This window comes from Hesperophylax consimilis, chromosome 27, assembly GCF_061612785.1.
Source record: "Hesperophylax consimilis isolate HC1 chromosome 27, BYU_Hcon_1.0, whole genome shotgun sequence".
Classification (NCBI taxonomy): domain Eukaryota; kingdom Metazoa; phylum Arthropoda; class Insecta; order Trichoptera; family Limnephilidae; genus Hesperophylax; species Hesperophylax consimilis.
The window spans coordinates 6,812,857-6,827,179 of NC_142862.1; the positions used below are offsets into that span (position 1 = coordinate 6,812,857).

The 14,323-nt window shown below is 34.9% G+C and overlaps 1 protein-coding gene across 4 annotated transcripts in view; it reads right to left on the bottom strand.

The window, feature by feature from the left end:
• The window catches only part of ATP7 (copper-transporting ATPase 1), a 91,060-nt gene that overhangs the window by 20,251 nt on the left and 56,486 nt on the right, over nt 1-14,323 (bottom strand). For 3 of the 4 annotated variants that reach the window (XM_089648459.1, XM_089648457.1, XM_089648456.1), the window contains exons 3-13: nt 9,167-9,287; nt 7,718-7,901; nt 6,634-6,798; nt 5,310-5,477; nt 4,698-4,861; nt 3,618-3,718; nt 2,568-2,696; nt 1,513-1,705; nt 1,171-1,268; nt 572-707; nt 94-234 (exon numbers count right to left, since the gene is read on the bottom strand). In XM_089648459.1, the coding sequence (XP_089504585.1) occupies nt 94-234; nt 572-707; nt 1,171-1,268; nt 1,513-1,705; nt 2,568-2,696; nt 3,618-3,718; nt 4,698-4,861; nt 5,310-5,477; nt 6,634-6,798; nt 7,718-7,901; nt 9,167-9,287 (1,600 nt within the window). Of the gene's footprint in view, nt 1-93; nt 235-571; nt 708-1,170; nt 1,269-1,512; nt 1,706-2,567; nt 2,697-3,617; nt 3,719-4,697; nt 4,862-5,309; nt 5,478-6,633; nt 6,799-7,717; nt 7,902-9,166; nt 9,288-13,144; nt 13,301-14,323 lie in introns of all 4 variants that reach the window. The other variant, XM_089648458.1, reaches the window with a different exon arrangement.

A 14,323-nucleotide genomic window follows, 5' to 3' on the forward strand; every position in this document is an offset into this window, starting at 1 on the left:
CCCAATTGGGGACGCCATAGTTCCGCTGGCTCTGTACAGTCGGAAGCAGTTGGGACATGTCCAGTATTCGCATAAAAAGGGACTGGCTTTTACCTTAATAACATCCCCCCGCTGCACCAGCTCTGCGGATATGGTTTTCTCCCACTGGATGCCCCCGTCCGGAGATAGTTCCACCAGCACTGCCTCAGGAGGCTGCAGAGACAGAAGGCGGGAGAGGGCTTCCGACGTCTTACCCTGACAAAATAACAATACATACATTGTACAACATTTGACTCGGTTAGCGAAAGAAAAGAAAGGGATTTATCCATACCAAAGATGAGAACCTCTAGGACTCAACATTATTATCATTTTCTCAGTATAAAATGATTCAATAAATTATTCAACTATTAATCAGTAGTGTAAAATTTAAAACATGTTGATTAGTAAGGCCCAAGGAATTTATCTGCATATTAAAATGTTCATAGTTAATTTCTTCTATTAGTTAAATTAGCCAAAATGGCGAATCACAATAATCATTGCCTTAATTAACGAATATTTGCTGTGCCTAATGTAAATTTATTGAAGTAAATACCTTGGCAATATGCTCCAACCACCGCCCCAGTGAGATGAAGACCAACAACATTGGAGGGGTGTCGAAGAATGTGTGCGGAGAACTTGTGTGCTGCAGGATCATAGCCGCCATTACCACGCACACCGAATAGACGTAACTGAAAAGGCATAAATAATTCTAAATAAATATATTATGACACATATGATTTTGTCAAAACCCTAATAAAAAAGAGCAAGAGTTTAAACTTTTCTTAACCCTCCCGCTTCAAAGGGGGGTTAAGAGTTCTTCTACACTTTCCCCAAACGAGAGTTTTGTGTGACATCTAAGTTATTTTTTTACATCACATACTCTATAAATTAGGTAGGTGATCTGACAATCACATCCCTCAGTCACATATTCATTACATTTATGGATGTATTTTGATATGAGAATGTTTGGCTATTGGATGCATAAAACATTATGACCTAAAACAAAATTCCCTTTCATTTTACATGGATTATCGTGTACTTCTTGAAAACAAGTTGTAAAAAGAAAAATATTTTCAGCATGCTAGCTGGGTGTTAACGTCAAGCATTTGTCAATAGAAGGAAAATAACCAAGCAAGATATAATATAATTTACCTTATGGTTGTAGTCATACAGATTAGCACATCCATGTTAGTTGTTCGATGTTTAAGGGCCTTATATGCTTGCACATAGAAATGCCAACCACCAATTATCTGCAAAAGAAAATGAAAACTTTGCTACCAAAAGGATTCATCGAACAGTGGAATAAATATTGAAGTAGTACTCGTACCAGTTGAATTTTATTCCCGCAAGGAAAATTTACTCCTTCTGCAGAATTCAACATGATAAATACTAAAGGGCCCAATACTGTGCCTTAGAGTATGCCAAAATCACAAGTTAGGGGTAGACTTAAAGAGAAATAACAGGTATATTATTGTTAGGTTTGCTGTCACATACCTGCACAGGGGTGGCCAATAGGAACATGATGAGGTTCTCCAGCGACAGGCCGGGCAACACGCAGCACATGTTGTCGGAGTGGTCGTGGTCCGTGTCGGCCATCATGCCCATAAAGTAGGCCATGGCGGCCATGCACGGTGCGCCAAACAATAGCGACACCAGGAAGGCATTACGCCATTTACGTATTTCAGCTCTGCAAGAACAAATAGGTTTAGTAAAAAATACTGAAAACTAAATAAAGAACAGACAACAATGAAAGAAACAGAATGAAAATAGACAGGTATAATAAAATGAAAAAGTATAAGAGAGATGGACAAAAGAGACAAGAATGACAAGGATAAACAAGAAAGAACAGGGAGACCAAAGTTTAAAAGATTTGAAAGGTACATAAAAGGTGAGAAAGAAGGAAAGAGAGACAAAATTAGACAAGAGTAACAGAGATTAACATGCTACACAAAAAAGGAGGCCACAAGGGAAATATTTCCCTAAGGACCTATATCATATTTCAGGATGCTCTGTGGAGGGTATTTTAAGGAAATGAATGAGAGAAGATTCTGGGAAGGAAAACGGTATGAGGGGTAGGTATGAATCTGGGGGTCAGTATGTCCAGGAGTAACAGTATTGATCCATCCCTCCCAAGACGAAGGGTCGAGAGAGTCTGGCTGGAAGGTGAAAGGATCTCCCTCAACAGGTCTCACCCAATCCGACCCGCCACGTAGTTGGGGGGCAGAAGCATCCGCCACCAAGACCTCAACAAACCTCACACCATGATCCCGGGCACCCCCGCTTAGTCACCAAAGACTGTGATTGTGTTATCCAATGAACGGATCCCAGGGCGGCGGTATCCATACCCGCCTCCCAAAATGAACAAGGATAGTAAAAAGAGAGAAAAAAAAACTAAAGGAAGTTCTAATTTGACAAGAATAAAATATATAAATATAAAAGGAATGGAACTCCAACCAAACTAATGATGAACCAAATGAATTAGAATAAACAAAGATGACAAATGCGTACAAAGAAAAAAATAGAAAAGATGTACATAAATACTGACTCACTTATGTTCTAAACAGTCTTTAGTTGATTTATCCTTATTGTTAATTATGTAAGTTTCAAAGCCCAAACTCTCCACTGCCTCCGATATGTCCCGCGGGCCCGTCACCTCCCCGTTGAATGTGAACTTCCCTCTGAAACAATACAACACATTAGTTTAGTTCATTCATTACCGGTCTACCATCTTATAATGATGGTAGTAGGAGTTTTTCAAGCATTGTCGGGTTACACGTAACCTGGGAATATGTGTTTTTCTTTAATAACAAAAGAGATTATTAAGAGTCACCATAGCTCCAAAATACCACTTGAGTGTTTTCATACAATTTTTTTTATTTAACTCTTGGTGTGCCGATGCAAAACTTTCCTCGTCCGCCAGCTGATTCTATTTTCGTAACAACTTCAGGTCTTCAGGCCTTTTATAGAGGAAGCATTGGTAAAGCGAACGTGAGTTGAAATACAATCTCATAACACGGTATATCAGCACATACCCGAAGGATTTAAGCCAGCGATTCCTGAGCATATTTGTAATTAAAAATGAAGACTCAGTTGACTATCCGATGTTATTTTTTTTTATCAAAAACGAAAACAAAAAAAATTTCTATCACAAGTCGCAACCGATAACTTGATATGCGCTCCATCTCATTTGTACGGTGCTGATGGAACAAGTTGGAATGCGTACCACGTGATCTGCTAGGCTGGGTACAAGTGGTGAAGTGTGATAGACAAATATTTTTTTTTGTTTTTGATTGAAAAATATATCACCAGACAGCTGTATTTGCTGACTGATATACCCTGTATAATTATATTTTTACTACATATCATAGGTTGCGCAGATTTGATCCAAACACACTAGAATTGTGTGTATTAGTGCATAAGTATACACATCCAACAGCTTTTTGCCTTGCTTCCGTCTCTGTATCGTTTTAACTAGTACTATGTTTGCGTCAACTCTGGCTACGATACCTATACTTTGTAGTATGTTGTCTATTTCATTGTCAACTTCAGCAATGCTTAACCTTTCCAGGCCACTAGGTCAACAATTTAAGATAACTAACTTTTGTGTTGTAAGTGCAACAGCCGCCGATAAAACTCCCGGAATCTTCATCACCGTGGTCTCTATCTTGTTGACACATGACGAGCAGGTCATGCCTTTAATCTGCAAATCAAAAATAAAAAGCCATTAAAAACTATCAATTAATTTTTTTTATTTTTTATTATCGACTATTCTACATTTTATAATGTCTTCCATTTAAAACAAAGATTAAAATTTTTAAAATGTAGATGGTAATTGGAGACATAGTAAATAGTAGGTCCACTTGTTGAATGGGATAGGTATTAACTACTGGGGGCCTACTCTGTATCTTTCGAAACATTTCTGCCGCTGGTTTAGCCACGTCACAAACCCGAATTAACCCTTCCCTTACGGTGTTAAAAAATTCCTCCTCCTCTGCAGCTATACACTCGGTAAATATTTATATATTGTAATTACTTAATGTAATACATAAATGTATTGCGGAGGAATACCTAAAATTGTAACTCTGTGTTTAGTTTATTTAGAGAGATATTTTATTAATTAGAGACGATGTTCACTCAGGTGACAGCACCGGCAAGGGAAGGTTAAACCCCGAACTTACTGGTTTGTTAACCCAAAAGATACAGAGTAGCCTGATAACTGTATAAAACAGAACAGTAACACAAAAGAGCATGATAAAATAATAAGTTAGGTTAGGTAAGTTTAGGATAGTTTATGTTAGATGTTTTGTTTGTTTTTCTTCAGTTTTCTTCAATGTTCTGCTTTCTCAATGTTCTTTTTGAACTTGGAACCATCAGAGGTACGCCTTTGCACGACGTTAGCTGGAATTGACTGTGTAATATCGAGGGCTTAGAGTCAAACAACGTTATCGACAAAAAAACACGCAAATAATTCTAGGTCATAAAGTCAAATAACGTTATCTACAAAAAACATAGCAGCAATTCGAGGACTTAAATTTTAGAGGACACGTTATATATTAAAAAAAACATGCCAATCTAATGATATGTCTTTTTGTAGATAACTTTATTTGACTTTAAGCCATCGATATGTGGATGGCAATTGGAGACCGTGCTCCACTTCGGGTCAGGAGATATAAACTTACCCCTAGTATGAGTGTCTGCTGGGCGGCCCCCGTGTCTCGAAGCACCTCAGTGGGGAAGCCCAGCTCTGAGATGGCCCGGGCCACGTCCCCCGGGGACACCTTGGCCGGGTGGTAGCGCACCTCGGCCCGGGCGGCTAGTAGAGCCACGGCCACCGAGCTGACACCTGGAACAAGGTATTAAATAGGTTAAAGATAGAAATATACACAGCAGGAAACTCCAGTTCCACGATCTAGCCAAGTACCTCGATCGCAATGATTTCTGGGAGCAAAGACAGGACCAGTCTAGGTTACTTTACAGAGGTCGCTAGTATACTGAAGGCTATTGCATAAGTTTTGTTTGTGGCCAGAATGGCTTGGTAGGAAGGGATGATACCTGGGAAATTGAATACTAAATTGTGGAACCAGTGGACCATAGCCAAACACCCAATGAACTATATTAAAGGGACAGGGCTACTGTTAATGGAACAAGATGAAATATGGACGATGGTAGGCTTTCATATACCGAGCTAGTGTGTGAATGACAAATAAAATGAACTTCAGGGATTGGGATTAGGCTGCTTTCAAGGGAATAAGATGAAGGGAGATGACTAGCTATGATTACTAGCGACGTACCGTTGATCTTGTTGCAGTGCTTCTCGATGGCAGCCACGCAGGAGGCACAGGTCATGCCCTTGACGTGCAATGCACAGGACGCCATGGCCTCAGTGTCCTCCTCAGCAGGGGACGGGGAGGTGGAGCAGGGGGCCGGCGTGCCATTTGATACTCGTACTAGGGGAATTTCTGAAATACAAATAAGCAATTTCATTAATTAGATGGTTTTGATGTGTTGAGCAAATGAACAGAAGTGTAAGGAGAATACGTATTTAACGAAAGAGAACAGTCGAAAAAATCGGGAAGCCCGAGGAAGAAATGGCTGGATAATTTTTTTTTATTAATTTATTTTGATTTTATGCAAAAATTTTGTAAAATAAATTTAGTATTATTTCACCTGCCGTGCTAAGGGTGTCCCTGTTTTATGGCAGGTGAAGTTTAATTTTTTAATGTGCATATAATAATTGTTATTAAATTATGCAATTCAGATTTATTTATAAATATTTATTTGATAACATAAGAAAATTTGATAAGGAATGTGAGAGATTTATTTATTTATTCTTGGCTAATTTATATAGCGCCGCTTTTGTGAGACATCACCTCAGGGGCGTGTATGAAGGGAGATTAGAGATAGGTGGTTAGAGTGTAGTATGAATGGGTGTTGTAGCGTCATTTGTGTTTTGAAAGTATGGGGTTGGGTTTCTGTTTTTAAGTTATCAGGGAGAAGTTTTGGGAGTCATGTAGATGAATTGTCTTTGTGCTAGCTGACGTAGTATCTATGTAGTCTAGGTACTAGGTAGTATCAGGTAGTTAGTGATAGTTCTGACCGTGATTCACTCTGCGAAAAGCCCTTAAATGGTAATTTGTGTTATCAACAAGCAACTGACAAAATATTCCTCCATTTAAAATTTGCACATTTTTTAAACAAATACAGCATAAAAACTTTGTATGACACAATTGGTTCCATGATATTTCATCAAAATGAAAATTCAACATAACTTTAAAACGTGATATAGAGTCATTAAAAGTGTTAAAAAAAACTAGGTTTAATTGTTACCTATTTAACCTAGTTTTTGTTTCATCACTTCTCATGACTCTATATCACTTTTTGGAAGTGTGATGAATTGTCATTTTGATGATATACCCGGTCACCGTGAATCACATATTTGAGTCAGAATAACAAAGGAGTATGTGTGAGACAATGCACGTATGTGTCAAGACAGAATTGTGTAACAGACCATTTCTGCAGAAACGGCGCTGTGGTTGGTTAGTTAGGTAGCTAATCTTGCTTTTAAGTAATTTTAATGAACCTTGCAATAACAAATCTCATGGGGGTGAAACCTACCTTGAGTATCATCGTGGTTTATTATACTGGTATCAAATCCGACGTCGTATATCCACGAGGATATTTCGGCTGCATTGGTTTTACCGCCATCATAATCCACCGTGGCCTTGTTGTCCGCCAGGCTCACTGTGATGGCCACTATGCCGGGCTTGCCCCTGATTGTGTCTGCAAATATAAACAGTTTAACCTCTAGAGCAATTTTGGGACATACTTCTCGTAAACCGGATTCATAAAATTCATGCTGTCTCATTTCGTATTACGGTGAGATACGTGATTTAAATAGTTTTAGAAAGAGAGAACACCACGCTTTCAGTTTACATTCAAAAATTTACCATAGATGCTCCTGAAAACTTTGAAATAATTTTATGAATCAACTTTAGCATTTGAAAAATAATTGTCAAGGCTTGCAAATTTTTTAATAAATATTTTTTTTATATATATTCCGAAAAAAATGTGCAATAACTTTTATAATATTTAATTATTGAAGACATTATTAGCGATTCCTAAACGAAAATCTGAAACAGAAAAATTAGAAAAGGATACGGTCACATCTAGGAAACGAACCCAGGTCCCTTGCCTTGACGGGGCACCGCTCTACAACTGAGCTTATGGGACCCTATCTCCTTCGGTCATATTTAACAGGGAGCTAATGGGACCCTATCTATTCAACATTAGATGTTAAATAACCTCTTAATGATATTTATTTATACTATTAATGATTGTTAATGTACACAATAAATAAAAAGAAACAGAAGTCTACCGTCATTTTCATGCTCAAATAAGGGGTTTTTCAATCTGTAAAACTGAATTTTTTTCACATCGGGGGTATTACGCGCCCAGCGACGATATGTTGGTTTGTAATACTAAAAACTGAACCGAGTCTTTCATCTGCTTTTAAAAACAGTATTTTATTTTGAAGTATGTCCAAAATTGGCGAATTTATCTGGAAAATGAATGTAATGTGAACATATTTCCCACCTGCATTGCAAAATATCAGAGGCTCCAAGGGTATTCTTTTCTAGTCGAAAATCGTGTGCGATACGACATTGAAATAAATCAAGCCAGGGTTGTCACAAAATTTTACCTTGGATATTCCTGACGCAAGATTGGCACGTCATGCCCTCAACAGCGATCTGACACCTCAGGGGGCCTCTGCCGGTGTCCAGGGCTGCCACAAAGCCCATGTCCTCTATGGCGGCCACCACGTCCGCCACATTGGTCAGGGAGGGCTCTAGCAAGACATAGCCGGCGTTCTCTGACAATTCCACCTGAAGAAATAGAAGACATACCATCAAAAAATATATGTTTACAAAATGGACAACTTTTATAGAAAAGAAATACTAATTATTTCAAGAAGTATGTTGCGGAGGAGAGAAATACAAAATGTTAAGACTGAAAATTGGTTATGACATCTGCTGACAATTGAAGATTTAGAGTTCGAATCCCGGCTGCTGTTAAATATATTTTTTTCATATTTTTCTAATGCATGTAATATCGTTTTAATTTTATCAAAATATATTTGGTAGTTGATATATTATCAGACACAAGAACGGAATTTACGGCACGTTCCAGAGCGGTAGATACTTTCGGTATCACCCTGGTGAAAGACCACCATTCAGAATCTAAATGTTGCTTGAAATGGCTTTAGCTGAGTTTGTTAACCACATCTGAATAGCCTCACCTCCCTCTTCCCCAACACCTTCCCCTCCCCACTACCTTTAGCCTCACAATATATCCTGATTGCGATGCCATAGTAACACTGGCCTCAGAAGGCTAAATAAAAACACCCATTCACAAATGATCTAGATTGCATGAGAATACATTGTTACATGTGTAGAGTAATCTACTGGTATTAGTTTTTAAAGGATGATTTATAAATTCTACATGTAATTAATAAAACTTATTCAGAATCAGCATTAATTGATCTATATGAATATACATATTTTTAAAGCCACAATATTTTTCACTCGAGTTCTTTATTTTGAGGAAGTAAACGAACCAAACCCGAATATCCCGGGTAGCCAGGAACACGCAAGTATTCTAATATTATTTATTTATTTATTCATTAATTTTCAGGAAATGACAGTTTACATTTAATCAGTTTGTACATAAGTTTTATATGGCCAAAATAAAACTAAGTATCTGCCTTTCTTCCCTCATTTCATCCGGTTCTTTCAAGACCCACATTAACCCCTAGGAGCTTCTTCAACCTGCATTTGAAGTGTTGAAGAATTGTGCCCAAGAATATCACGAAGCACTGCAATTGCAGTGTCGAACTATTAACAAAAATCAAAGAGTCACTTTATCAAGTATGGTATTAACAAAAATGTATTTTTATTTATTGAATATTGTTATATTGGACTGAGGATTTTGAGAACCTCGTTGTTTTTTAACACACAAAAAGCAATTCACATCTCACAACATTGTAAGCTTTTGTTGAAAATGAACCAAATGATTGGGACTTTGCAGGATAAAATAATGTTGCTCTGCAATTTAAAAGATTTTATCTGTAAACATAAACGGCACCACTTACCCTGACGGAGAGGACGCCTGCGATGTTGGACACCCCAGACTGGATGGAGTTGACACATGACTGGCATGTCATGCCATTGATGATAATACGGTGCGATACTGCTGCTTCATTTTGGACGGATCTGAAGCAAAGCAATCATCAAATATGTTAATTAAGTTATTTTATTTTATTATCAGTGTTTTCAACCTTCTTCGTACCCATCTCCTTCCTTTCTCCACATCCCTCAGCCTCAAAACATACTCCGATTGGGGATACCATAGTCCCACTGGCTCTGGACAGTGGAACCAGGTCAAATTGGGAATTTATCTTCATTTATCTTGGAAATGCTGGGTGTATGCAGCCTTAGTTCCAGAAGGGATGTTGCATTACTCCTGATGGCGTATAAGCTTCTAAACGGTTTAGTATCAATACCAGACATTCTGGCTAAAATAGGATTCTTTGTCCTGGATAATTTTGCGCGAGGCTGCCAACACAGGCTTTTGATTCTTCCCAAGCGCAGAACTAACTTACCAATGGTGATGCCCTTTGGAAGAATCACTAGGTTAATTAACTGCCTCACAGGAAATGTGGATATTTTCCACATGTCCTACAACGTATTTAAACGTGAAATATTATTATTCAAGACTCAACATTGTAAACCTAAATTTGAAACTTTTTCTTTGTCCCACTTGTGTAAATGTATTTATTATTCACTTTTTTGTAAATTTTAATTATCGATATTGCAATGTTCTGGTTTATACTGTTTTTGCAAATAAACAAATAAATAAAATGTACATTTATATACAGAATAAAAGTTTTTTACAAAACAATTTTATATGGTGTAAACATATCTACTAATATTATTTAAATTAATTAAAATTTCAGGCTACAGAAAACAAAATATAAAGTAATAACTGTTTTCAAAGAATATGTGAAATGTTCTATCGGTGCTATTAAAAATATCTGCTATTTCTGCATATTGATTAGCTAAACTGTGAAAACAAGGTATAAGGGAGATTATAAATGAATTGGTATTGACTTTATCGTTAAGATATTTTTGGTTCGTGTAACTATATTAGGAACATGAAATGAAATTATTTACCGTATGGCTGTTAATAAGGAAATTTATGATTTTAAAAATTGAAATGACTTCAAATAGAAACCAATCTTCTGTCGGACAGCTTTATTCGTTTTAGATTTTTCATTAGACAGTTATATATGATATAATAATACATTCTTATAAATATATTTATTTTACACAAATACAAGGCCCATTAAGCAAATTAGAATTCTATTACATGACAAATGTTGAAAAATTACACTTAAAAGTATGCTGAAAACTTAAACAGAAAATAATCAATTAAAAATAAAATAAAACTAAACTAGCAAAAAAGGTTGTAATTACTTATATTTATTGAATAAATATCTTTCGAAAAAAAATTCTTTCAAATTAACCCTTTAGTTCTTTCAACAGTTTTGTTAAATTTGTATTGTTTTATATATATTTAAAATGTGCTACATTCGTCTTATTTTTTTAATTTTCCGCAAAAACAAAAACTGTTTTAGAAACTAGATAAAATTATCTTTCCAGTGTATATATTTAAATAAACATTATTAATCCGAAATAATATAATATTCCTGCTAAAAAAATGTTGTAAAAAACGCTTACCAAACGTTGACTTAATTTTTTACTAAAAAGAAGAAAAATTGAGAGTACTCGATATTTTGAAAACACATTCGTTCTATTTAGGGAATTTGTAAGAAAACTGTAACATCACTTTTTATCTCGTTCATAAAATAAAAATAAAATCTATGTTGAACAGAATGTTTACGTTAGCAGCGCGAAATATTAATTATTCAGTCGGTTATTTTTGGAATTTTATTCGTGGCATCCAGTATAAATATTTGAGGCAAACTGGGAAAAATAATTATTTCTCTTTTTAACTTCCCAAAATTACGTATTTTATTTCCACATGAAAGAAAAAAACATAAAAATTCATCTACATATATATATATATATATTTATATTAAATTATTTATTATTACATAAATAAAAATGTTAATGTTTGTTTGTTCAAAATCTTAAATCTCCGAAAGTTCTACACCAATATCGCTGAAAATTTCAAAGTTTGTTCTTATTAGTGCAAGGCGTGTTTAGAGAGTGGTTTAAATGGTAGAAAAAGTCGGGGACGCCCGAGGAATACTTAACGCAATATCTCTGCACCTGAATGAGATACGGAGTCGATGTAATCCAGTTTTTTAACAGTAACATTGTGGTATGCAGTAGTGAATGGTGTAAGAAGTCGGAGGCGCCCGAGAAATACATTACCAATAGCGAAGCATTGCGGGGTCCGCTAGAACTTTTATAAAATATGGTCGCCAAGTCATATGACTCCAAAACGCTGAAGGTAAAACAAACAAAAAAAATTAACTGATAAAATTTTGCAATTCATAATTACACATCATTACATAAATATTACATTGTAATTTCAAGGTAAACCATTAGGCTCGGTTGATTCCCATTAGCCATTCTTAATCTGCATGAATAACCCCCAAGGTTCAAGCAAACACTATTATTTTATTTTATTATTTATTTTTTAAGAGTTAATTTTTTATCGTTTCTGGACGCGGATTTCTTATTTATTAGATTTTTTTATTTTACATTTACAAAGGCAACATTTAAATAGTTTTATTTTTTATAATTATGGTTATGTTCGATCTCCTGACGCATGGCGAGTGATTTTTTTCAGCGAGGTCCGCAACGTGATTTTTATCATGAGCTTTGAAATTTAATATTGATGTAATATTTGAATGTCGAAACGCAACAAAATATGGCAAATTGTACAAGAAAAGTTAGAAAAAAATGTTATACTAGAATCGAAACCCTTAAAAACTAGTCAATGTTTTTTTTTATTTATGCGAGAGATTATTTATCCAGTTGGACAAATACGAGTAGTCATATAAAAAAAGTTTTAAAGTTAAACATTCACCATGCGCAATCTGATTTTATTTGCGTGATAATTAGTTTTTTTTTTGCAAAATGATGTTTTTGTAAATTAAATTGAAAATAGTATACATGTAATCTACCACATTCAATTTCCTCAGAATAACTAGTTATATTAAAAAATATATTTTTAAACGTATCCTTGAGGTTAAAGTGCCGTTTAAGAGGTAATTAAATGTAAATATCCACTGTTTTGGTAATTTCATTCAATGGGACCATTCCTGTTGTCATGCTACGCTGTGCTAGAACATCTGTTCTGCCGTGAATGTTATAAAATGGGTAACCGACGTTTTGATCGTAATCAAAAAAATCGTATGTAAAAAGTTCGTAAGCAAAAAGATGGTAAGCAAAAATATCGTACGTAAAAAGATGGCAAAAAAATATCGTGAGTAAAAAGATCGTAAGCAAAAATATCGTATCTATGTAAAAGATCGTTAGCAAAAAGATCGCATGTAAAAAGATCGTAAGCAAAAAAATCTTATGGAAAAAGATCGTATGTAAAAAGATCGTAAGCAAAAATACCGTAATCAAAAAGATCGTATGTAAAAAGATCGTAAGCAAAAAGATGGTAAGCAAAAATATCATATGTAAAAAGATGGCAAAAAAATATCGTGTGTGAAAAGGTCGTTAGCAAAAAGATCGCATGTAAAAAGAACGTGAGCAAAAATATCGTATGTTAAAAGATGGTAAAAAAATATCGTATGTAAAAAGATCGTAATTATTATTTGATCGTAAGCGCATTTAATCGTAAATTACCGTTAATTACCATTCGATCGTATTATTTACTTGCAATAATTTGCTTATTATTTGCCTAAGATCATTTTGTTCACGATCATTTGATTATGATCATTTTGTATAAGATCGTTTTGATTACGATCATTTTACCAATAACCTTTAAAACGTCACACTCGGGCATTTAGGGTTAACATAATCGATTAGACGTTATCTAAAAAAACCAATACAAATACACCACATAACAAACACATAATACGTACTCCATATTGTCGAAACGTTTCCAGGCCATGTTATAGCGGATCACTTTCACTTGTTACACAGATAACTAACTGCTCTAAGCTAGGAATCAAATTAAATTAATGTATAACTCGATCATTTTCACTTGCTCTCACTACCTAGACAGCTAGTTTTTTGCGCTATAAAAATAGTAAATGAATAAGTCGTTCTTTATGTACGCACTAACAAAGAAACAGGTTTTGCGTGAGTTATAAATGTAAATAATTAAAAAACAGTAAATATACAGAAAATAGGACACTCTGTATCAGTAAGATTATAATGACAAGTAAATATTCCAGTTTCTAAAAATGGAAAATAATGCATTTTAGTAGTTATTTCGTAAAAAAAACTAATAATTTAACGTATTTTCGTCACGCAATGTTTTGACTTACTAAATTTAAAAAAGAATTTAGGCTAGTTTTTTATTATCAAACCCACACTAAGAACCTAAGAACAAATTTTAGGATCACAGGTTTATATTTTGGTTTACTGCCAAGTGAACCATCCATTTCCGAAAACTGAAATACTTACTTCTCAATATTTTCTAACTATAACAAAGTGTTTTTAAAATAAAGTGTGCTTACAAGGCGTATTCCCATTTTGTGTATATTTACAAAATGTAATGATATTCAGATACCCGGCCTGCAATCCGGTTTTAACCGGAGTACTGATAATTTGAAGAGATTCTTAATAAATTAGAATAACTCATTTTCCTCCGTGTACCACGTAAAAAGTGTGTTAAAATTTTAGAACGAAAATTAAGGCAACGCACAACAAAATAATGTTATTTCAAAATTTAAATATTAAAGTGCTTTCAATTGATCTCCCGAATGAACCAGTTACATTTTTTTAATAATAACTTAATGAGTAAAATCTCAAATTGTAATATTTAATTATTGAAGATAATATTAGCGAATTTTAAACGAAATATTGAAACAGTAAATTCAGAAAAAGATACGTTTTTTTTTCTCCATCGGATAATAGTAACTCAACAGAATAAACAGAAAGGGAAGGAGGAACACGGTAGAAGTGCCAAGGGGAGTGATAAGAGGCAAGAAGAGACAAGAAGGAACAAGAATATTAAAAACAGGTAAGAAGAGCCAAGAGTAGAAAAGAAGATTCAAGAAGAGCCGAGAAGAGGCAAGACGAAAGAAAACAGAAGA